Source organism: Gigantopelta aegis, chromosome 3, assembly GCF_016097555.1.
Source record: "Gigantopelta aegis isolate Gae_Host chromosome 3, Gae_host_genome, whole genome shotgun sequence".
Lineage (NCBI taxonomy): Eukaryota > Metazoa > Mollusca > Gastropoda > Neomphalida > Peltospiridae > Gigantopelta > Gigantopelta aegis.
In genome coordinates this window covers 64,803,408-64,828,173 of record NC_054701.1, presented here as the reverse complement: position 1 = coordinate 64,828,173, position 24,766 = coordinate 64,803,408, and the positions used below count along the sequence as shown (strand labels likewise).

At 42.0% G+C, this 24,766-nt stretch overlaps 1 protein-coding gene across 1 annotated transcript in view; it reads right to left on the bottom strand.

The window, feature by feature from the left end:
* LOC121368429 (conserved oligomeric Golgi complex subunit 5-like) overlaps positions 1-24,766 on the bottom strand; it is a 33,563-nt gene that overhangs the window by 5,079 nt on the left and 3,718 nt on the right. Inside the window, exons 8-17 of the mRNA XM_041493159.1 lie at positions 23,970-24,132; positions 22,843-22,955; positions 20,550-20,627; positions 19,059-19,146; positions 18,007-18,202; positions 16,964-17,125; positions 15,722-15,821; positions 14,954-15,064; positions 10,346-10,408; positions 8,217-8,320 (exon numbers count right to left, since the gene is read on the bottom strand). Coding sequence (XP_041349093.1) covers positions 8,217-8,320; positions 10,346-10,408; positions 14,954-15,064; positions 15,722-15,821; positions 16,964-17,125; positions 18,007-18,202; positions 19,059-19,146; positions 20,550-20,627; positions 22,843-22,955; positions 23,970-24,132 — 1,178 coding nt within the window. The remainder of the gene's footprint in view (positions 1-8,216; positions 8,321-10,345; positions 10,409-14,953; positions 15,065-15,721; positions 15,822-16,963; positions 17,126-18,006; positions 18,203-19,058; positions 19,147-20,549; positions 20,628-22,842; positions 22,956-23,969; positions 24,133-24,766) is intronic.

Here is a 24,766-nt window from a genome sequence, read left to right as displayed (position 1 = left end):
CATTCAACAGATGGTGGTGGGTGCCGAGATCCGTAGATGCTTGTGATAACTCCCCAACCGGAAAGAGGCTGACTAGTGGAAGAATAAGGCCAACCTTGGTAAGCCCTCATCCTAGGGATGCCCGTCACAGACCAATGCAGGTGATGTTAGTAACAACAACCAGAATGGTGGCATCCGTCAGCAGTGGCAGGTACGGCTCCTAGAACACATGGACCAGGAGGCGGAAGCCACATCTCATGCTGGTTCTGACAGGGTGGGAAGACGTAGCCACCAGGGATGCAGGTGTTAGGTAACCCTCACGTATTGAAGTGTTATAGTTTTTCAATAACAAGCGACAACCTAATGAGGTGCATCCGTCAGAACATTGAACAAAACAAGACCCCCGAGTGTTTTCTGTCTAGTACACCAAAGATCTGTTAGTTCAATAACGACAACCAATAACCACATGCAGTGCAGGGTAAAGGTTATCGAGACAAAAGTTCCGGCACCAGTACGTGAACTGTGCAAAAGAACAAAAGTCTAAGCAATCCTCATCTGTCTATTCGATGGACATCTCGGTATGCAGCCCAGAATCAGACAGACATCAACGGCGACGAGGACGGCTTGTATTCAACAGAGTCTGTGCAGCAACAACCGGACCCAGATGATGGAACCCCTCAACGTCTTCTGTGGAGACATCCCTCAGATAATAGTTGGCGAAGATGGAGTCCGTAGCCCAGAACCAACAAGTGATAATGTGCTGAATGGGTGTGTTGCAGTGCAGGGACATCGTGGCAGCCAAGGCACGGAGTTCATGCGGATTAGAAGCAGACGGAGCAGGTAAACCCTCCTTCTGATAGGCGGTCAGGATAGAAGACCGGATCCAGGTGGCCACCGTGTTCTTGGTAAGGTCCCTCAACCGACTCTGGTTACAGGAAAGGAAAAGTCTTTTGCGATGTTGTCGAAAAGATCTGGTCCTCTCGATGTACTGGTGCAGGGCTCTGACAGGGCACAACGCCAAGTCCTCAACGTCCGCCGGACCAACGATAGAGGAGAGGGCCTGCACAACATACGAACGAGGCGCTTGGTCTGGTAACTGATTCTTTGCAACAAAGTTCATGAGTAACCCCAAGTTGACTGCACGCCGATCTTGTGTGAAACGTACCAAGTCTACATCAAGAGCATGGAGTTCTGAGACACGGGCAGCCGTGGCAAAACCGAGTAAAAACACCGTCTTCCGCATCAAGTCTTGCAGGGAAGAGGATTCGATCGGCTCATAAGGTGCGGTCGATAACGCTCGTAACACCAGATTCAGGTCCCATCTTGGTGGCCGAAACCGGTGTACTTGATCATCAAGGCGAAACCCTTTGATCATCTTATGGATCTCAGGAATACCCGATAACTTCGTTCCAGTAGCGACATCACGAACAGTAGCGATGACCGAAACGTACCCAGCGATGGTAGACCCCTTTAATCGTAAAGTGGTCCGCAGATACAGCCAAAAAACCCAGCAAGACGAAGTATCTGGATCGTCTGAGGTTTGAGGTTTTGCCGGACACACCCTCGGTGAAAGCAAAGCCATCTGACGTTGTAAGCCACAGTAGTAGATGATCTGTGCGCTTTCAAAATGGCCGCCGTAGACTGAAGAAAAACCTTTCTTTCTCAAACTCTTGGCGATAAAGTCCACGCTGGCAGTTGGAACAACTGCGGACGTGGATGGTATAGTCTTGACGTGGGATGCAGCAACAGATGATCCCAGTCTGGCAGCGGTAAAGGATGTGGATCGGCAAGACGTATTAGATCTGGATACCACATCCTGGATGGCCACATTGGAGCAATGAGTAACAGGCGACAATGGTACAGCTGAAACCTCTGAAGCACCCTTGGAAGGAGGATTCGTGGAGGAAAAGCGTACGCGTCCATCTGTTCCCAGCTGATGGCCAAGGCGTCGAGATCCAGAGCTTCGGGATCCAGCACCGGAGACACGTAAACCCTCAGCTGATGGTTGAATCGTGTGGCGAAGAGATCGATGTTTGGTGTCCAAAGTCTGTCGCACACCCATCGAAACGCTTCGGGATGGAGCATCCATTCCGTCGGCTGTGGAGACGACGGCCGAGACAGTGTGTCGACTAGTACATTGGAAACCCTGGAATATGGCGAGCCCGAAGTTGCAACGGAATCTCGTCAACCAGCTTGTAGAGACGATAAGTCAACTGCAGCAGACTGCTGGAGTGGGTTCCGCCCTGACGGTTGATATAAGCCACCACGGTAGTACTGTCTGTGGCTACCATGAGAGAGGCGCCTGACAGCATCTCTCGCCAATGAAAGATGACGTAACTGACAACATCTCCAACAGGTTGATGTGTAGATCGGCTTCATCTGGGAAACCACAGCCACCAACAGGGACTGGACTGCAAGCAAGGCGACTGGTAACCGGATCAGCAAATCTGCGTTATTGTACTGAATGCATGGATTCAGAAACAAACTGGATACCGCGACCTCTAAGCATAAAATGTTGCGCCGACGTCAAAATTACTCTTGCAATGATACTTCATGAAACAGTAATAGAGTGATTCAGGAATCAAGACATCGGAAACAGCGACCCCGTGATACAGGCAAGAGCCAAGACAGCGTAGCAACTCGCTACGCTACATGCCCGATATACCTGGAAGTGAAGCAACGCAAAACAGCAACCGGCTAAAATCCACGGCCGTCACACCACCCGGTGCGAAACAGCAGCAGAGACCATCTAGACAGCATCGGTCACGAACTCTGGCGGTAACAACAGTAAACGTCAGTGAGTTGATAAGCCGCAATGAACCATAGGAAAACGGTGACGGTAAAACCCCCGTACCACGTGATGGCAACTGGATAACTTCCGGAACCAGCGGAAGTAGCGACTGTCTTGCATCGCCACCGGATATAGAGAACGATCTGCCCGAATGTCGCTGAACCTTCCTCGAACAAGAGAATATCGGTGCACGGGATCTCAACACAAGTGACCGGACCAGTAGACTTTCTTCGTCACCAACCCGGAACGCTTGTAACGTCGACCCCTTCACGGCAAAGAGCCGTATGTAGACCACAGGTCTGCCAAGATTACCGGCTTGTGCTGAAAGTCAAGAATGGATCGCTTCAGGCAAGTCGGTTGACGATAGTGTGCAATCGTAGTGCACATCGACGTCACGGAAGATATAAGGTAGACCAACATCAAAGTCGACGGCTAGAACAAGGCATATCCTCTGGCATCCTGCACATGAGGAGTTATGGTCGCCATGTACAACATGTACGCTGAACTGAAGCCATCGACAGGACGTGCCAATCTGTAAGTTCTAGGAAGACGTCTGGTCCCGCCGGAAAACAGCGTCATCCAAGGCCGGCGTCACACCGTTGAAGGATAGGTTGAAGACGGGATACGTTCGTTGTGACGAATGGGGAACGGCACAAACGAAGTCTACTCAAGTAAACCGACATCGGATCAGTCCTCAAACGGAAACCTTCTAGAATGGTGCGAGTGGACTGTGAAGTGACGAAAGCATATACACCGCAGCGAGACAAACAGTCACAGCCATGTGGGTCACTGCGTCCGGATCTTCTATAACGGAAGGTGCCGACGCATCATCTGGAAAATCGGTCAGTAACCTGGCACAGGCACTTCGATCCAACACGGGACGACGGTACCGAACGGTGAGCCGATGACGCAATTTTCCAATTCGTTACAGGGCTCCGTCTGCTTGCTGGAACAACGATACGCACGGGCCAGTTACTGGTAGCCGTGTAAACCGACGGGGGCCTGTGGCAGCCAACGATCGAATGCCGATATCTGCCGGTGGAACCTCCGTGGCGATCATCGAACCCGGACCCTTCTTGGCTGAAACCGGTGGATGGGCCAGCGGCGGTAGCATATCAGATATGACAGCCAGACAATCCCTCAGTGACAAGTGGTCCGCCGCATCCAGATCTTCCAGCACCGCATGAACCGTACATCATCAGAAAGTCACGTAGCACCCGTGAACAGGCCAGTCGCTCTGGTCATGGCCCGATGGAAATACCGGAGAACCGGACCGTGGGCGGTCCCGTGTGGATACCAAGGAACGGATGACCACATCGTCGTTGGATGTGGCAAGGACGGCAACATGTCGTAGACAGCCGCCAAGCAATCCCTCATAGTCATATGGTCCGTAGAGTCGGGCTCTTCAATGACAGATGCCGCAGGCGCTTCATCACCAAAGTCTCGTAGAACTCGAGCACAGGCCAATCGATGTACCGTAATGGAAGCCGCTGGTTAAACCGGACCGTGGATGGTCCCGTCTAGCCCTCGGAGGCCTGGAAGCCACATCAACTGAAGGTTGGCGCTGACGATCTGTGGAACCCGTAGGGAGCCATACAGGTCATGTGGAACGGCTACGGTCCCGGCTCCGATGCGCCGAAGGGGACTTCCCCGCCGAAGATCGGTGAGCCTTGGAATCCGTGGAGCGTCTATCTGAATGAGCCGGCTTCTTAGAGGGCTGCGTAGAGACCGCAGGCCTGTCATCCGAAGTCTTAAGTAACGGTGGAGCTGAAGAAGCCGCACCCCCTGAAGAGGGGACTGGAACCGGACCTGACCCCGAACTCGCCGATTTAGGTAAGGTCGCCATTGACGCCATTGTTTCTTCCAGCATGGTCGGTAGAATTGAACGTAACTCTTCCGCCACGGAGTCAGCAATCGAAGGCGAAGATTCCACCTTCTTGGTCCTCGAAGATTCCACCTTCTTGGTCCTCGCTGACACCACCTTCAGGTAAAAGCCGCGAACTCGACATCAGACAAGCCCGCACAAAGGTCGCATCTAGAAGTGAGGCCACACGAACACGACAACCTGGTCGCCGCCGGCTAACTTCTTGCAGCGTAACACGCTCGAACTAGTCACCTGAACATTAATCAGATATGATAATAGTAATTTTCAATCTGTGAAAAGAAAGAAAAACCAACCATAACACAAATAACAAAAGCCGGTAAATAAAGACGCCATTTTGCAAATGGCGTCCGACACGGACAACCGGCGATATAACAACATTTCATGTAATTAACACTTGGCAAGTCAAGCGAATACGCGAAAGACATATGAAAGCTAACGAAAGCTAACGAAAATTAAGGTGAAAAACATTTCACCCAAACACAAAAGCCAGTCAAACACAGACGCCATTTTGCAAATGGCGTCCGACAACGACAACCGGCAATATAAACAACATTTCATGTAATTAAACGCTTGGAAGTCAAGTGAAATACGCGAAAAGAACATACGAAAGCTAATGAAAACGAAGGTGAAAAACTTTCACCCAAACACTAATACAAAACCAAAGGTCTTATAAAAGTTGACTCCAACAGAGGCCAAGCAAAAGGACGTCCCAGACCCTTTAGCGAAGAGAAAAAGAAGGAAGTTTACAGTCATGTGACCGGAACTAGAGAGCAGTATGCAGTAGAAGAATTTAGGCCATCCCATTGGCTGTTGGGATGTTCGGACCAGACCACTTGCGTGGGGGGGAGGTGCACTTGTTTGAGGACAGGTAATGTCTATAGAAATGTGCTATCCCTATCTTGGAAAAATTTACATCAATCCTACAACACACAGGAGCTATCAGCTGAACAAACAATTACTTGAGACTTTTTGCTCAGCAGATAGCCTTTTGAGCGGACACAATTTTGCTGAGTATTTCACCTTGTGTGATCATAAAGAAAATATCTATCATATTTTATATTTTTGGTCTTGAGTGAAAAAGGGTCTCACCATGTTCTGGCTATGCAGGGCCTCGAAATGGCCTGTGGCCATGTTCGCCAAATGCGACCAATGTTTTCTTTGGGTGACTTTAACATTACAAAATAATGGCATAAGCCCCACCCGCCCAAATAATATTATAATCTTTAGAGCTATAAACACATGAGCCACTAGTAATATGTGTATCCACATTAATATCATACTCAGGTTCACTTACAATAATTTGCCAACATGCATTATAATTTTTTGGGCCACCATATTTTTTTGCGAGTTTCGAACCCTGCTATGCGAGTTACCATCTAAGCTAAATTTACTAACTGACCAATGGAAGCACGAAAATTGCATCGAGTGACGTCATTATGAAAGTCCTAAGCAATCGTTCAACCTGATAGTTTCTCGATACGTGGTAGGCTTACAGGCGGCTTTTCTTCTGTGAAAGCAATGGGTTTTGTGCTGCTCCTTTGTTTGGGGATGATATGTCATTTAAAAACAAAGATCCCATTCCTTTCCTCTCAAACCCTCAATCAAACATCACCATAATTGTGCCTTTCAAACCCACTGAATCTGGATTAAACACTTATGCTAGTTTTTTACTAGTGGTCCTTTCCTTCAAGCTTCATCTTACCCTGGAAGTCCCCCTCCTTTTGAATGGTTCGGATGATGCATCCCAGTGCATCGGAAATGGATGACAACAAAGGGTTTAATAGATGTAACCCATCAACACATCAACACTCTGAAAATTAACAAGCAAGGCTTCATAAAATCTATTCTAGATTTGTTTGTTTGACAGATGTCTGCAAACTTGGATGGCAGAGTTTGTTTAATGTTTAACTATAGCACAATGAATTTTATAAAGCAATTGGCTACTGGATGTCAAACATTTGGTAATTTTAACCTTTAGTCTTAGCGAGAAAACCTGCTAATTTTTTCAATTAAGAGCAGGGATCTTTCTAGAAGTGAGGCCACACGAACACGACAACCTGGGTCGCCGCCGGCTAACTTCTTGCAGCGTAACACGCTCGAACTAGTCACCTGAACATTATCAGATATGATAATAGTAATTTTCAATCTGTGAAAAGAAAGAAAAAACCAACCATAACACAAATACAAAGCCGGTAAATAAAGACGCCATTTTGCAAATGGCGTCCGACACGACAACCGGCGATATAACAACATTTCATGTAATTAACACTTGGCAAGTCAAGCGAAATACGCGAAAGACATATGAAAGCTAACGAAAGCTAACGAAAATTAAGGTGAAAAACATTTCACCCAAACACAAAGCCAGTCAACACAGACGCCATTTTGCAAATGGCGTCCGACACGACAACCGGCAATATAAACAACATTTCATGTAATTAAACGCTTGGAAGTCAAGTGAAATACGCGAAAAGAACATACGAAAGCTAATGAAAACGAAGGTGAAAAACATTTCACCCAAACACTAATACAAAACCAAAGGTCTTATAAAAGTTGACTCCAAACAGAGCCAAGCAAAAGGACGTCCAGACCCTTTAGCGAAGAGAAAAAGAAGGAAGTTACAGTCATGTGACCGGAACTAGAGAGCAGTATGCAGTAGAAGAATTTAGGCCATCCCATTGGCTGTTGGGATGTTCGGACCAGACCACTTGCGTGGGGGGGAGGTGCACTTGTTTGAGGACAGGTAATGTCTATAGAAATGTGCTATCCTATCTTGGAAAAATTTACATCAATCCTACAACACACAGGAGCTATCAGCTGAACAAACAATTACTTGAGACTTTTTGCTCAGCAGATAGCCTTTTGAGCGGACACAATTTTGCTGAGTATTTCACCTTGTGTGATCATAAAGAAAATATCTATCATATTTTATATTTTTGGTCTTGAGTGAAAATTCTCACCATGTGTCTGGCTATGCAGGGCTCGAAATGGCCTGTGGCCAGGTTCGCCAAATGCGACCAATGTTTTCTTTGGGTGACTTTAACATTACAAAATAATGGCATAAGTCGCCCAAATAATATTATAATCTTTAGAGCTATAACACATGAGCCACTATTAATATGTGTATTCCACATTAATATCATACTCATGGTTCACTTACCATAATTTGCCAACATGCATTATAATGTTTTGGGCCACCATATTTTTTTTGCGAGTTTCGAACCCTGCTATGCGAGTTACCATCTAAGCTAAATTTACTAACTGACCAATGGAAGCACGAAAATTGCATCAGAGTGACGTCATTATGAAAGTCATAAGCAATCGTGCTCAACTGATAGTTCTCGTATGTGGTAGGCTTAAAAGACGGCTTGCTTCTGTGAAAGCAATGGGGTTTTGTCTTCTCCTTTGTTGTGATGAGATGTCATTTAAAACAAAGATACCTTTCCTTTCCTCTCCCACCCTCAATCAAACATCACAATAATTGTGCTTCAGACCCACTAGATCTGGATTAAACAATATGCTAGTTTTGTTAATAGTGTCCTTTCCTTCATGGCTGCATCTTACCCTGAGAAGTCCTCCTGGTGAATGGTTAGAATGATGGCCTCCAGTGCATCGGAGATGGATGACAACAAAGGGTTAATAGATGTACCCATCAACAACACAACACTCTGAAAATTAACAAGCAAGCGTTCATAAAATCTATTATAAGTTGTTGTGTTGACAGATGTCTGCAAACTTGATGCAGAGTTTGTTTTGTTTAACTATAGCACAATGATTTATTAATCATTGGCTACTGGATGTCAAACATTTGGTAATTTTAACCTGTAGTCTTAGCGAGAAAACCTGCTAATTTTTTCATTAAGAGCAAGGGATCTTTTATATGCACAATCCCACAGACAGGATAGCACATACCATGGCCTTTGATATACACTGGCTGCAACGAGAGATAGCCAAATAGGCCCACCAACGGGGATCGATCCCAAACTGACCGCACATCAAACAAGTGCTCCAAAACTTGAAATACATAAGGGTGGGAGGTCAGGTTATAGTGGAAAAAAAAAAAAATATATATATATATATATACTCTTCAAAAGAAGAAACGCAAAACGACATTGTCGTAACATTTGGAGAATTGATTTAATTATTGAATGGTGAGTCCGATAATTACCAAATGTTGCAGGATTGTTCACAATTCACTCTAGTCCATTGTGAGTAAGTGATAGGACACACCACCAAGGTCAAGGTCATCTGGAGTCAATACCGGGTGTGGCCTCCGCGTGTGTTGACAACTGCCTGGCACCGCCTGCCCATTGAAGCAACCAGAGTACGGATGACGTCCCGGGGGATGGTGGCCCACTCGGCCTGCAAGGCTGCTGCCAGCTCGGGCAGGGTCTGGGGCTGTGGTTGTCGCTGTCGGAGGCGTCGGTCCAACTCGTCCCATAGATGCTCAATTGGGTTCAAATCCGGTGATATCGATGGCCAAGGAAGGACATTAATGTTGTTGTTCTGTAGAAAAGCCGTTGTGAGACGTGCTGTGTGAGGCCTGGCGTTGTCATGTTGGAACACTGCGTTGGCGTTGGCCATAACTGGAACCATGTGTGGCCGGAGGATCTGGTCAATGTAGCCCTGTGCATTCAGGTTGCCCTGCACGTGGACCAGGTCAGTTCTGCCAGTGTGTGAGATGGCTGCCCACACCATGACACTACCCCCGCCGAATCTGTCCACTTCCTGCACGCAGTTTGCCGCATAACGTTCACCACGACGCCTATACACGCGACATCTTCCATCATGATGTCGGAGTAGAAATCGGGACTCGTCACTGAATCACACCTGTCTCCATCGCAGTTGAGGCCATTGTCGATGAATCTGGCACCACTGCAGTCGGAGTCGACGGTGTTGTGGTGTTAAGATGACACCTCGAACTGGACGTCTGGCACGAATTCCTACCTCACGTAGGCGGTTCCGTACGGTCTGGTCGGATATCCTGCACAAACCTGGTATTGCTGCGGCTGTGGAGGTGGCAGTAGTCAATCGTTCCCGAAGGTGGCGTACCCGGATGTAGCGGTCCTGCCCGGGGGTAGTGACCCGTGGTCGACCGGATCTAGGGAGGTCACGTGTTGATCCATGTTGCTGGTAACGGTCCCACAGTCTGGAGATGGTGCTTGGGGACACATGGAATGCCCTGGCAACGGCCGTTCTGGATTCGCCTGCGTCTAGTCGGCCGATGGCATTGTTTCTCTGCGGTTCACTGAGACGTGGCATGTCCTGGATTGTCAACTGTCGGCCAGATACAGAGGCCAGGCAAGCGAACACCCTGCACTTTTATACTGTCGGTGTTCATGTTGCACGTGCAACAACGCACGTGCAGTGGTGACATGGTTTGCACGTGGCTGCGTTTTTGCGAATATTCACATTTTGGAACTTTATTGTACAGTAGCTGCGTTTTATCGAATGTAACCGTGGGAATGTGTTTGGGACATGCAATGACCTTATATTCACAAAGCATGAACCGGTAGGAAACATAAAATCGGAGTTATAACCCATTTGTACCCTTTTGCGTTTCTTTTTTTGAAGAGTATATATATATATCTACAATATAAAGTTTTGTTGAAACTGATGGGAGTTATTTTTGCCATCTCAGTGGATAAGGATTAAATGTATGTATTTTTTAGATAATATTATCCAAACCTTACCTCTAGTGCTGTCTGAATGGAATCTTGAGCTTCTTGGGCGAAGTGACCAATATTTGACAATACCTGAAACAGTATTACAACATCTTCCATAACAAAATTACAAATATATTAACCCTTATCCTGCCGCATTCGTTTTTGCTAAATTCAAAGAATTTTCACCTGTTCTACATTTCTAGTAAGTTTATTAAAATCCATGGACATTTTAACATGAAATTACACCCATATATACCATAATGATCCACCTATGTAATGATAGCATTTTGGGGATGGTTATTTTATTTATGTTACCATGGCAATGGCTGCACATTTCAATATACAATTTTTTCATTATTAATTAAGAAAACATGAATAAAACACTACCGGTACTATGCCTGTACAAAAGATATATGAAGCTTATTAATTCTGTTACCATGGTAACCAGTTCAAAACTATATGCTACCATGGTACCCAGATCGAAACTGTTACCATGGTAACCAATGCAAAATTTTGGTTACCATGGTAAGGTATGTAAAACTGGAAACTATTTGCTGTGTGCATGCAACTTTTGGGTCATAAGGTCAAAAGCAAAGGACACCAGTAATCAATAATCCAGATCATAACTGCCCCTACTAGGTGGTTATGGGGTTTGGAATCTTTTGAAATTGGACACTGCATTTCATGTACAAACTTTAAGCAGCAGCAATCTTACTATAATCGTTCTAAAAATTATTAAAACATATCCATTAATTCCCAAGATTTTAGGGTGCATAATTTTACCCTTCATACCCTCTGGCAGAAACCCTGGACACTGATATTAGAATAATAGAAATAGTAAAAAGGATTTTATGCATTTTAGTAATTTATTGTGACACAAGATACTTGCAATAGTGCTTCACACGGTCACAATTGTCAAAAAAAAGAGTAAAATGGGACGGGGGACACGATATTAACGGAATTCGCAAAATTGATATTTTTATGGTATTCCTGGACAAGACAATTGGCTTAATTTTCCCATGTTTGTGCCCCACCCTTAGGTGAGGGGTAGAATGACCAAATTCACAAGGAAATGAGTCACGGATATTCAATTTCTATATAACTACTGTGAACTCCATCCCCACCTAGGGGGACATTCACAAGTTATATACACTGGTCATCTATTTGCCTTTATATATTATTTGAATACTATCCAGATGTAGCATTTCAGGCAAATGAGCTGGTCTAAAACATTTTCACCATGTATTTCCATCATTTTACTCACACAATATTAGTTGTAATCCATGTAAAAATATGTAGTGATTCATTTGCAACCCTATATACGGTAGCTATTCAGGGCTGTAACTAGGATTTAAACAATGAACCAATGAGCATGGAAGGTGCAAGACACCATTTTGCGGTCATTTCAGGGAGGTTACATACTTAAAACATCAGTAGCAATAAACTATTTTTCTATTATTTTACCCCCCTCCCCCAATGCATTCCTCCCACACCAGGCTATTTCTCGTTCCAGCCAGTGCTCCATGACTGGTATATCAAAGGCCGTGGTATGTACTATCCTGTCTTTGGGATGGTGTATATAAAAGATGCCTTGCTACTAATGGAAAAATGTAGGGGGTTTTCTTTCTAAGACTACTAGTATGTCAAAATTACCAAATGTTTGACATCCAATAGCCGATGATTAATAAATCAGTGTGCTCTAGTGGTGTCGTTAAATAAAAAATAAAACACACACACACACACACCATTGCCTCTACCCGCTAGCTGAGGCCCTGCTGTTTGGCAGTAAAGCTAATATGAATAATTGTTGTTATCCAAATTCAGGGATTTTCGTTCAACTCTGGCAGAAATCTGCCTGTATCCCCAACAAAAATGAGAACCTGTACGCTTTGGCCTATACCGCTTCATTTTTTTTTTTAATTTTGGGCCCTGTCGCTTAGGCCCTTGGAGAGGGAGGTCAGAATGTGTTTATGTGTGGTACAAAATGTAGTTGGAACTGATTAAGAACTTTTTGAGAAGTCAAAAACATGAAACGTCTATGCATGACTCACAGTAGTCCGAGCGGACGTAGAAAATGTGCTCCCTACCGCAATAGGTGTCACAATAAATGTTGAAAACATTATTATCGGAATCATGAATTTATATTTGTGCAACTTCTTCTGACATGTTTATTGAGGGAGTGAAAGAAGAAGAAATCACTGGCAGTTGGTACCGCGAAGTATTGTATCTGGGTCAATCGTCGATAATATTAATAAAATAAAAAAATGCGATTACTTACTCGAATCTATTGCAAACCATTATCCTACTGTAATTTTCACATTTTATATAGGTCCATATAGTTACTGCATGTTTTGGGGGTGTTGCGTAACACGAAAAAGGACCGTGTGGATGTTATAAAAAACGGTCGATAACTGTTGCGTGGAAAAAAAAATTGGACCTCGCGGCGAGGGTGTGTATTCCCCCGACGCATCCACACCAATTTGTACCGTACAGGCCTGATGTACTAATCATAAGCGTATGGGATCCCGTTTTGTTTTGTAGGGGTGGGAGAGGGAGAAGAGCAGGCTAATTTGTGCCCGAATTAAACGAAAATACCACCAACTAAAAAACAATATTTATTAGTTTTAGCGTTACTGCCAACCAACTTTAGTATATATAATACAGGGTTTCAAAGGAAGCACTTCACATTTTTACATGGATTTAATTACAACTAGTATTGTGGGAGAAATGTTGGAAATACTAGTACATGACGAAAAGGTTTCAGGCCAGCTCAATTTGCCCGAATGTCTGTGTCGTATTCGCCCGAATTTTAGATTTTGGTACCAATAAATTTATCAAAATACACTCGATCCAATACAACTACAGTTTACCTCATGATGATTAATTTATCTTTATAACATTTGCAGATGTGTGTGCAGGGAATGGGTCCACTGCCCCCCACCCCCCCCCACCCCCCTTCCAGTCCCTGCTTGAGCAGATTAAAAAAACAAAAACAATACATATTCCTGGCTGAGCATGACTGAACTCCCCTATAAACTTCACTCTCCAGACATCCCCACCTAAAATCCCAGCACACATGCCCGATTTAAAAAAAAATGTCATCCACCATACAAACATAATTACAAAACATTCACTGCTTATATACACTAACTTATTCATAAAAAGCCATGCACGGCACCTCTCTCCCCACCCACCCCCTCCCGCACACACACAATCCTTGGATCCGCGACTGGTACAGTATAATACATGCTTTAATCCATTTCAATAATAAAACAAGAAACCGGTGGCACCACATAATTATGTGTGACACGCAACGAGAATGTTTTGCGGTTGGTTATTAAAAATAATGTAGGTCAAGGTATTCCCCAGACTAATTCAGCAGATATTCGTAAACTATCATTTGTAATTCACTTTTAAAAAATGAGAACAAACATATATCCACTCAGTAGTGATTAATACCAATGTGAATGTAATATGTCATGCTGAAAAGGAAAAAGGAAAAACTGGCAGAAAAACAACACACAACAAAACAACGATGAACATGTACGTGTTCGATCATATAGTCGACGTAACTGTTCAAGCAAACATACATATAGCTAGTTAGAATATTGTCTGCTGTAGTATAAGTAACTATGTTGTAATTATTAATGAAAACAGTTAGCAGCACATGCAAGCAATGTTTTCTACTGCTGTCAAATTGTATGGCGGGAAATGTGCTGTCACATGACCTGTTGTTTATAAATAGAAATAGGGAAATGGCGCTTTTCGATGACTGTTTATGCCGTCGGATTACAACTACTTGATTGTGTTTGTACCTTTTTTTAGGCATTAAAAGTGATACTTGTTCTATTTTAATGCAAATGTCATAATGTAGTTCATATATAATAGTATATTATGACAACTTTGTAGAGATAAAAGAAACCGCTACCAAAAAACAAGAAACAATAACAAACAATAGCCACGCGCCATTTGACGGGTCATTTTTGTTTTCAAAAAAACATAAGATGTACAACAACAATTTAGCAAATATTTGGATATGTCATTCTAAAGACTATTTATTAACATTTTCTTACTTTTTTTTGACAAAAATGTCAACAATTAATTTAGAAAACGATTTTTAAATGAAAACAATGCAAAATGACGTCATTGTAATGACGCTTGACGTGTATACACGTCAACGGCAGGAAACGGGTTAAAATGTGTCCAAAACCATTACTGAGGCTTCTGATATAGTGGAATAATGGCATAAATTATTTTTGCTTGGAAGGAATTTAAAACTCTTTATTTGTCTCGTATTACTTTCAATCAGAGCTGCAGTTGTTATTACTTCATATAGCTTACAGAGAGCACCCCCACCTAACCAGGACACAAACGTCCCTGATTGTGTGCATGACAAACCATATTATAAATAATTCACTGATGAGGACAGATCCTATAACTCACTGCACCTCAGGAAACTGGCCCAAGTTCAGCCAGCCATTATTTTGATAAATGTCATATGATTAATGTGAAACACAAAAACCAGTCTAGAAAGCCTTAGCGACAAACGGCCAACTGAACTTACACCTAAGCTATACACTCAGATCCACCTCAAGTCCTTAAAAATCTTTCATTTAGCATATTACACGAGTTCACCTTTGCCATGGAGTGATGCAGCTGATACAGTGTATTCACGACCGACGCATTCCGGCTCTGTCCTGGTGTTGGTGGTCCTATCACTTGGCTGGCTTCACCGTCTGTAGTCAGCTAATTAAAACAGAAACGGAAATATTATTTTAACATCTATATCCATGCATATAAAAACAGCTTATTATGTCAGTTATGTTTTATTTTTTGTACTTCATTTCATTTTACAATATACACAAAAGGAACATGTGTTTCTTACAATATGAATGAAGCCACACAATTTATTTACAGTTTTGATTTGGCTTGCTTCTATTTTTGTGATTTTCGCCTGAATTAAACAAAAATGCCTGAATCTCGTTAACATTTATACATTACAGCTACATAGGATTTCAATTGAATAACTACAAATATTGATATGGATTACAACAAATATTGTGAATAGAATGATGAAATATTCAGGCCAGCTCATTTTGTTTGTAAATCTCCATCATATAATTTTTGCCCAAATGTGAAGATTTGCTTCAGCAGTGGGGGAAAGGTGACCCTTCTGAACCCTTCCCCTGCCCCCCACCATCTCATATGACTTGAAAATTCAAATTCCCTGAAACTTATATTTCAAGTTATCATAGTTTAATAGTAATTAAATTTCTCTACTCACCAATAATATTCATTTTAATTACATTATTACTGTCAACAGTCTGAATAGTAACTGTATAATATAATGTGTTTCTAATAGATCTTTCAATCATTAATTAATTATATTACTACATTATGTACCAGTTGTTCACTTTTCACACAGAAAAGCTTGATCGTCTTGGCCACATTTTTAGCCACTGTAATACTCAATTTGCTGTCCACATTTGCCACATTCAGTTCACTGAAAGATACAAGACAAAACAAATTGACTACATTACTAAATACATATCATTCAATGAGCTCATTCTGAATGGGATCTGGAAGGAAGGAAATGTTTTATTTAACAATGCATTCAACACATTTTATTTACAGTTATATGGCGTCAGACATATGGTTAAGGACCACACAGATATTGAGAGAGGAAACCCGCTGTCACCACTTCATGAGCTACTCTTTTTGATTAACAACAAGGGGTCTTTTATATGCACCATCCCAAAGACAGGATAACACATACGACAGCCTTTGATGTACTAGTCAGGGTGCACTGGCTGGAGCGAGAAATAGCCCAATGAGCCCACCGACAGGGATCGATCCCAAAATGATCGCGCATCAAGCGAATGCTTTACCACTGGGCTACGTCTCGCCCTGGATGAGAGATGGTACCAGTGTGCAAAGCTAGTACCTACCGGACTAAGTCCCATGGCTTAACCACTACACTATTAAGGCCAGTTGTCTTTGTAAACAATTGCAGGTCACTTATAGATATTCAAGTCACTAAATCACTTAAAAGTTAGTGAAGAAAACAAAGTTATGTTCAAAACAGTGCCTCTTACCAATAAAAAAATAACTGAAGTTTATTTTATGAATTCTAGGATTTATATTTATTGTAACTCTAGTACCCAAGGTATAATACTTATAATTATAATTATAGAATGAAAACCCTCAAAACAGTAATACCTACAGACCACAATTCCCTCAAAACAGGAATCTATAAACCAGAATTCCCTAAAAACAGGAAACTCTATAAACCAGAATTCCCACAAAACTGGAATCTCTATAAACCAGAATTCCCTCAAAACAGGAATCTCTATAAACCAGAATTCAAACAAAACAGGAATCTCTATAAACCAGAATTCCCTCAAAACAGGAATCTCTATAAACCAGAATTCTCTCAAAACAGGAATCTCTATAAACCAGAATTCCCTCAAAACAGGAATCTATATAAACCAGAATTCCCATAAAATAGGAAATTTTTCAGTCCCCTTTTAAATGTCAGTGGAGTAGGCCTACATAACCTTTCTAAACCAAATACCCCTTATAACCAGACTTTTTACTTGATCCTGTGGGTGTCCGGTTTAAAGGGGTTTCACTGTATATAGAAACCTTGAAATTGTCTTCACGATGTTTTCCACCTCCTCAGATGTTGGTGGATTGGAGGAGCCGCTTGCAAACACCAGGTTGATGGGGTCAAACAGACGAGACAGAGATCTCGACAAGTAGGCATTCTCAAAGCTGCACAGCGTCTCTCGCAGAGCTGCCTCAGAGCTGTAATACAAAAATTCAACATAATCAATGACTCAGTTGGATGGGCGGAAGGAAAGGCATTTTTTATCACATCTTAAATTAAGACTACTTAGTATCTAACAAAATGGTTCTAATGACATTTGATAAAGATCGATCACTCAAAAGAGAAAATCATAGACAGAGAGGAGGAAAGAGGAGGAATGGGGAGGGAGAGGGAGAGGGAGAGGGAGAGGGAGAGGGAGGGAGAGAGAGAGAGAGAGAGAGAGAGAGAGAGAGAGAGAGAGAGAGAGAGAGAGAGAGAGAGAGAGAGAGAGAGAGAGAGAGAGAGAGAGAGAGAGAGAGACACACACAGAGAGACACAGAGAGAGAAGAAACTGTAATACAGGTTACCCCATGAGATATTGTGTGCATTTTTCCATAGGAAGGTCAGTACACACCATGGTCTTTGACGTACTAGTTGTAGGGCATTGGATAAGACAAGGAAAAAACCACTCATGGCAACTGATCCTGCAACTTATCAAACCCCACTAGTCAACTGATAAATATTTCACATATTTTAAAAATACTTCTCCCTAATCCCATTCTTTCTTCTAAGAGCACACACAAGACACACACAAGACACACACACACACATTTATAAAAAGTCTTCTTTCATCCCCTTTTGAACATACATCATCCCAAAATGGATACTATTAAAACCTTTCATGACAATAAAAGGATGCTTGTTTTCCTCAGGTCACGTCAGGTCACAGGGCTTAACATGCACATTCACAGCAAACTGTTGTAGTGCACGCCTGTCATGGGTGCAAGTGTCAATGTATACCAGCTCCTTTGTCAAGAAGCAATAGCTTTGTTTCCCTCAAGGTGACAAACACATAAATGAGAATTTGTCAAGAACTCACTCATATCTCTTGCTGTCACTATCTGACTTTACGGAACTATCCACTTTCTTGACATCATCGACCGGTGCGACGTCCGAGCTGCCCGGACTGACAGCCATGTTGATATTGAACTGCTGCAGTCTCTTCCACAGATCATTGTACAGACGTAACAGCTTTGGGTACTCCCCTTCAAAGGCTTGTTTCAGGAATGTGGAAGCTGAAAGAATATTATGAAGTCATGTGTGACATAATATTCAGCAAATGTTTTACCGATGTAAGAAACGAAAGGAATATTTGTTTATTAACATCTCATCAAATTTTCAACTCTGGCTGCTTGGTGTCTATCATAAATTTATTTCAACAACTGAGCTATTGTCCATCTCATCCTACAAAAAAAAAAAAAAAATTATTTTGTAAATAGTTTCAGTTTTGTTTGTTGTAAGAAGAAAAGTAAAAGTGTTTTGGAAACAATTTTTGCGTCCAATTTAGAAAACAATCGGCTCAGAAATAAATAACTTCTAGTAAATTCTATAGCATTAAAAAAGGTTGTTCCCCGTGAGATGAACTATAGTTAGAAATTTCACCTAGAGCTGTAATATGAAACAGCAGCTTTTACATGTACTTTTATCATTCCGTTACATGATTGTAAAAACTGACTGCGGTTAGACATTTTCAAAGGAATTTTACAAAATCGCTCACAATTTTTTCATCTCCTTCGGAAGATGCCCCTGTGGAAGAGGGGGCCAGTTACATTACTTTGGTAATTTGCCTTCCAACTACTAGGCCAGTCAGATTAATTCACTTTTCAACTGAGGAGGGAGATATATAATCTTCAATTGGGGGGCTAGACAATCACTGTCCCACTGCCTCTGTATATGACATTTTGCCTAAATGGCACAAAAATTCTAAATATAGCATAACTATCTGGCTAAAATGCTTACTAGATTTTCAATCCAATTTGGTGAATAGGCATGGCCCTCTATACTCGGAATATTCAACCATATCATGATATGTCCAACCCCACCTCACCCCATTCTCTTCTGTACAACAGATCAGTTAGTAAAATTACTTACTTTCAGCAGCTTCTCTGAACTCATTTGTCAACATGTTGGTTACACTAATCCAGAACTCATGCATAATATTTACATCATCACTCCGGTGCTGGAATAAATAATACAATAAAATAATAATTAAAACATTAAAAATGGTTTGAATCAAATCTATTGTTCCATAAGAGCCTGTGCATATAAAACTTTAACAAATTCAGATAATAATATTTATTTATCATTACATACACAGTATTATGACTGTCCAACACGTAAAAGCCTCAGGATAGATATTATTATTAATCAGTTTCTCTTCCACACACACTCTATTCCACTTCAAGGTATGACAACGATTACTGAAACACAAGTCAATGATAAACTGATTTAAGCAAAATTGAATTAGGTTAGTATTTGAATGTACTATGAACATATTGACACTAAGTGATATACACTTTTAACAGGGCACAATATGTTAATTTAAATTCACGCAATCCACCAGTCTGTTACATAGTGAACTATTACTTGTTCTGAAAGTACACACTAAAGACCACTGTCTACTAACTAAGGTAAGACCAGCTCATGAAAACAGACTGTTTGACCAGTGATGCGGTCACTGTGGTGTTACTGGTTGAAAAGAAATATATCTGTAACCAATTCTTTGAAATGTAACACATTGGGCCAAACAGAGAAGAAACCCATTACATTTTCACATCTTTTATATGCACCATCTCATAGACAAGATAGCACATAGCACTGTCTTTGATATAACAGTTATGGTGCACTGGCTAGAATGAGCAATAGCCCAGTCAAGCACTTTACCACTGGGCTACATTCTTCCCCTCCCAAAACAGATAAAGATTCATCCTACATGCAACTGGAATAACCACAAGTAATGCAGGGCTTGAACTTAACGACGGCAATTAAATAAATTGCTGTAGGCAGAGAGCATTGCAGATAGATCTTTTGTGCCATCTGTCAAGCTCCTCAACAATGGCAAAATGTATCCACCTGGCAGTGATAGAAATAAGCAGAATGTTTTACTAGTCTAACAGACAAATACATCTAGAAATCTACTTGTCCGCCATCATTTTCACTTGTCCAAATAAGTAGTTTGTTTTATTCAAGTACAAGAATGATGTTTTTGATTGTTTAAAACGAAACTTCATTCAACATTTTCACTAGTCCACAGGATAAGCACCAAAGTGCGTTTGTTTGTCCGAATAGATTTTCACTTGTCAGGACAAACGGACAAGTGCTTATTTCAAAGGCTGCCTGGTGTGCATTATCTGCCAATATTAACATTTGTACATTTGAAATGTCTAAATACAGCAAAATAACCTTTCAGTAATGTTTACTTGCTGCAAATGTCACATTTTAAAACACTGTCATAGACAGCCTCAAAACTGCAGTCGGTTGGCCGTTTCACACATAGCAATTCTTTACAAAACTGCCGGGGAAACAAGCTCTTAAGTTCAAGCCATGTAATGTAATTTTGCTGATAAATGCTTCCCAACTTACTTTGGCTATTTCTTCAATGAAACAGATGTGTGTAACAGGATCTCTCTTCTTGACAAGCACTTGTTGTAGATGATGCATCTGCAGATATATATATCATATAGTGGCTGGTCACATCTGTCTAACACTATTCTTGTTTTATTACACCCCCTCCCCTTCCTAAAATTATACATCAAAAGTGCTGATTTTGCAAGGGATATTTTTTTTTCATATTTTTAATGCATTAACCCCTTGCACTAGTATATAAACTCTTCAAAAGAAGAAACGCAAAACCACATTGTCGTAACATTTGGAGAATTGATTTAATTATTGAATGGTGAGTCCGATAATTAGCAAATGTTGCAGGATTGTTCACAATTCACTCTAGTCCATTGTGAGTAAGTGATAGGACACACCACCAAGGTCAAGGTCATCTGGAGTCAATACCGGGTGTGGCCTCCGCGTGTGTTGACAACTGCCTGGCACCGCCTGCCCATTGAAGCAACCAGATTACGGATGACGTCCCGGGGGATGGTGGCCCACTCGGCCTGCAAGGCTGCTGCCAGCTCGGGCAGGGTCTGGGGCTGTGGTTGTCGCTGTCGGAGTCGTCGGTCCAACTCGTCCCATAGATGCTCAATTGGGTTCAAATCCGGTGAGATCGATGGCCAAGGAAGGACATTAATGTTGTTGTTCTGTAGGAAAGCCGTTGTGAGACGTGCTGTGTGAGGCCTGGCGTTGTCATGTTGGAACACTGCGTTGGCGTTGGCCATAACTGGAACGATGTGTGGCCGGAGGATCTGGTCAATGTAGCCCTGTGCATTCAGGTTGCCCTGCACGTGGACCAGGTCAGTTCTGCCAGTGTGTGAGATGGCTGCCCACACCATGACACTACCCCCGCCGAATCTGTCCACTTCCTGCACGCAGTTTGCCGCATAACGTTCCCTACGACGCCTATACACGCGACATCTTCCATCATGACGTCGGAGCAGAAATCGGGACTCGTCACTGAACCACACCTGTCTCCATCGCAGCTGAGGCCATTGTCGATGAATCTGGCACCACTGCAGTCGGAGTCGACGGTGTTGTGGTGTTAAGATGACACCTCGAACTGGACGTCTGGCACGAATTCCTACCTCACGTAGGCGGTTCCGTACGGTCTGGTCGGATATCCTGCGCAAACCTGGTATTGCTGCGGCTGTGGAGGTGGCAGTAGTCAATCGTCCCCGAAGGTGGCGTACCCGGATGTAGCGGTCCTGCCCGGGGGTAGTGACCCGTGGTCGACCGGATCTAGGGAGGTCACGTGTTGATCCATGTTGCTGGTAATGGTCCCACAGTCTGGAGATGGTGCTTGGGGACACATGGAATGCCCTGGCAACGGCCGTTCTGGATTCGCCTGCGTCTAGTCGGCCGATGGCATTGTTTCTCTGCGGTTCACTGAGACGTGGCATCTCCTGGATTGTCAACTGTCGGCCAGATACAGAGGCCAGGCAAGCGAACACCCTGCACTTTTATACTGTCGGTGTTCATGTTGCACGTGCAGACAACGCACGTGCAGTGGTGACATGGTTTGCACGTGGCTGCGTTTTTGCGAATATTCACATTTTGGAACTTTATTGTACAGTAGCTGCGTTTTATCGAATGTAACCGTGGGAATGTATTTGGGACATGCAATGACCTTATATTCACAAAGCATGAACCTGTAGGAAACATAAAATCGGAGTTATAACCCATTTGTACCCTTTTGCGTTTCTTTTTTTGAAGAGTATATGTATGTAACTGAAATCTAATATCAATATTGTTTTACGTTTTAACATTTAAAACGAAAGCCACATTTTAATGCATTAACCCCTCCCTATGATTTGTATGTTCATGCAATGTAATATAAATATTTTTATGTTTTAACATTTAGTTTTAACATTTAAAAACAAGACAAAAAGTAAAGAATGGACAGACGCAATGTACAATGCTGCCTATGCTATAGTAGTCATGTAGTAGTGTTGGTATAAAGTGCTCCTACTGGCAGTAGCCAGTGGGAATTTCCTTATTAACTCAATTGGTAGAGTGCTGGACTCTCGTACTGAGAGTCCGTGGATCAAATCCTCTCAGTGGAGGTTGATTTTACTGTTACAGTCATTAAAATTATTCCCTTTGACCACACATATTACATGTTAAATGCAAGTACAAAGCTGTGCTAATCCATATTTACAGCATTAAACATTATCACATCCTGCTGATAATAAAAATAAATGTGATCATTTTATATCATGACAAAGGAGCTATCAATGTTTGTAAACATTGGATTGCCATGAAGACTTACCTGTGCACAAGATGCATGTATGCTGTCCATCAATTTCTCCATATTCGTCCACAGCATGGCTCGAAATGCTGCAGTGTTTCCTGGAGCTGGCATGGCGGCCTTTCCGGGACCACCTGGCACATACAATGTATGTTTAATAAAGTCAGCTGTGTGCATCCAAATGATCAGTATTGTGAACAGATCCAGATTCATCCAAAACATATCACATACATTTGTAATAATCTCTGTGCATGCATTAAATGAATTTATCATCCAGTAAAGGCTTTTGTAGGAGATATCGCTGGCACTATAATTTGCGATATCTCCTGTGATATCTCCGCAGGAGATATCATTTCTTATAATCTTGATTGGTCAAATTTTAATCACAAGACAATGTTTTGTTATGTCACTGTGTTCGTTTCTGCGCTAAACCTACCATTAGTGGCGTCACGCCACTGCCGTTCTGCTAGTTAACGAGTCTACCGCTGACATTCAACCCACATTACTGACATTGTTTACAACTGTCGCATATGAAAAGAATGATAATGGATGATAAAAAGAATATCCCCTCGTGCCTTGTGATATCATAATTTATCAGCACTCGTTGATAAAAGTATAAAATCCTCGGCAAGCCTCGCCTCGAATTTCATACTTTTATCAACTCGTGCTGATAAATTATATCACAAGACAATCGCGGAGTATCCTCTATATATCAAATTACAGGCAGATATAAACTATTAGTGTTGAGAATCAGTTGGAATTTGAACTTTGATCACAGGTTATCGCTGGATGTTTTGGTTTTTGTTAACTGCTTAACTTTTAATTATACAATCAGTAAGAATATACATCTATATGAATGATTTGAATTATTATGACTTATGCACCCATTGCATACCTTTTTTGACACCTGATAGCCCGTCTCTATTATTGTGTTGGGGTGACATTAAACATACATTCATTCATTCATTCATTCTACTGCCATGTTCAATGGGACAAACCTTAATTATCAGGATACTTTTACCATTAATGTTTGTTTTCTTTGAAAAAAAGCATGAAAAGAAATCCAAACCCCAGCCAATTTCACATGCATTTTAACGATCTAAGCTGTAGGAAACACTGAGAGAATGTCTGTTAGACTGGGAGCCTACCTCTTGTGTTGGACTGTTGTTGAGACAGTGCCTGTACATCCAGACAGCTGCGGATGTTACGGTGGAGGTGTTCCTTACAGTCATTAACCACACGCTCGACCACCTGACTCAGGCAGCCCAGATTGTGAAACACCTGCAGACTCGTGGCCACTTGGGTCTGGTTCTGTAGAAATCAAACATCAAAATAAAGGTTAATCGGTTGTTCACATAACAGTGCATAGAGAAAATTATAAGTGCATATTTGTGATACACAGTAAAAAACCCATTGAAATTAAGACAAGTTAATTAGCATGTCCCGTCATTTCGGCAGTTAGCTAAACTGCCTTCCTTAGAAACGTTCTTCTGAGAAAGGAATTTAGTTATTGCTGAAATCGAAAGAATATTAACGATAACAGAAATATGAACATGTTTCTTTGTTGTTTTAGTTTTTGTACGTTAACACGAGGACAGAAACAAACTGATATTTAAGCTATGATGTCACACTGGCAACCAATAACAGGACTTCCAACATGGTTAGAGAATTAGCGAAGACACTTTTATATAGAAAAATCCATTATAGTTTTGAGTATTTCTAGTGTACCTACTAGGTATAAAGACGGAACATAAAATGCAAAATGTATACACAAGAACACTCCTTTGAAAATGAATTACCGGTAAAACTGAGAAAAAAAACTTCTTTTTAAAATACATTTTACACTATCTGAGGAAATTATTTGGAATTATTTCAAAAATAATTATATATAAGTTAAGATATTGCTACACCATTCCAAATGTAAGTGTAGCATCTCAATCCAAAG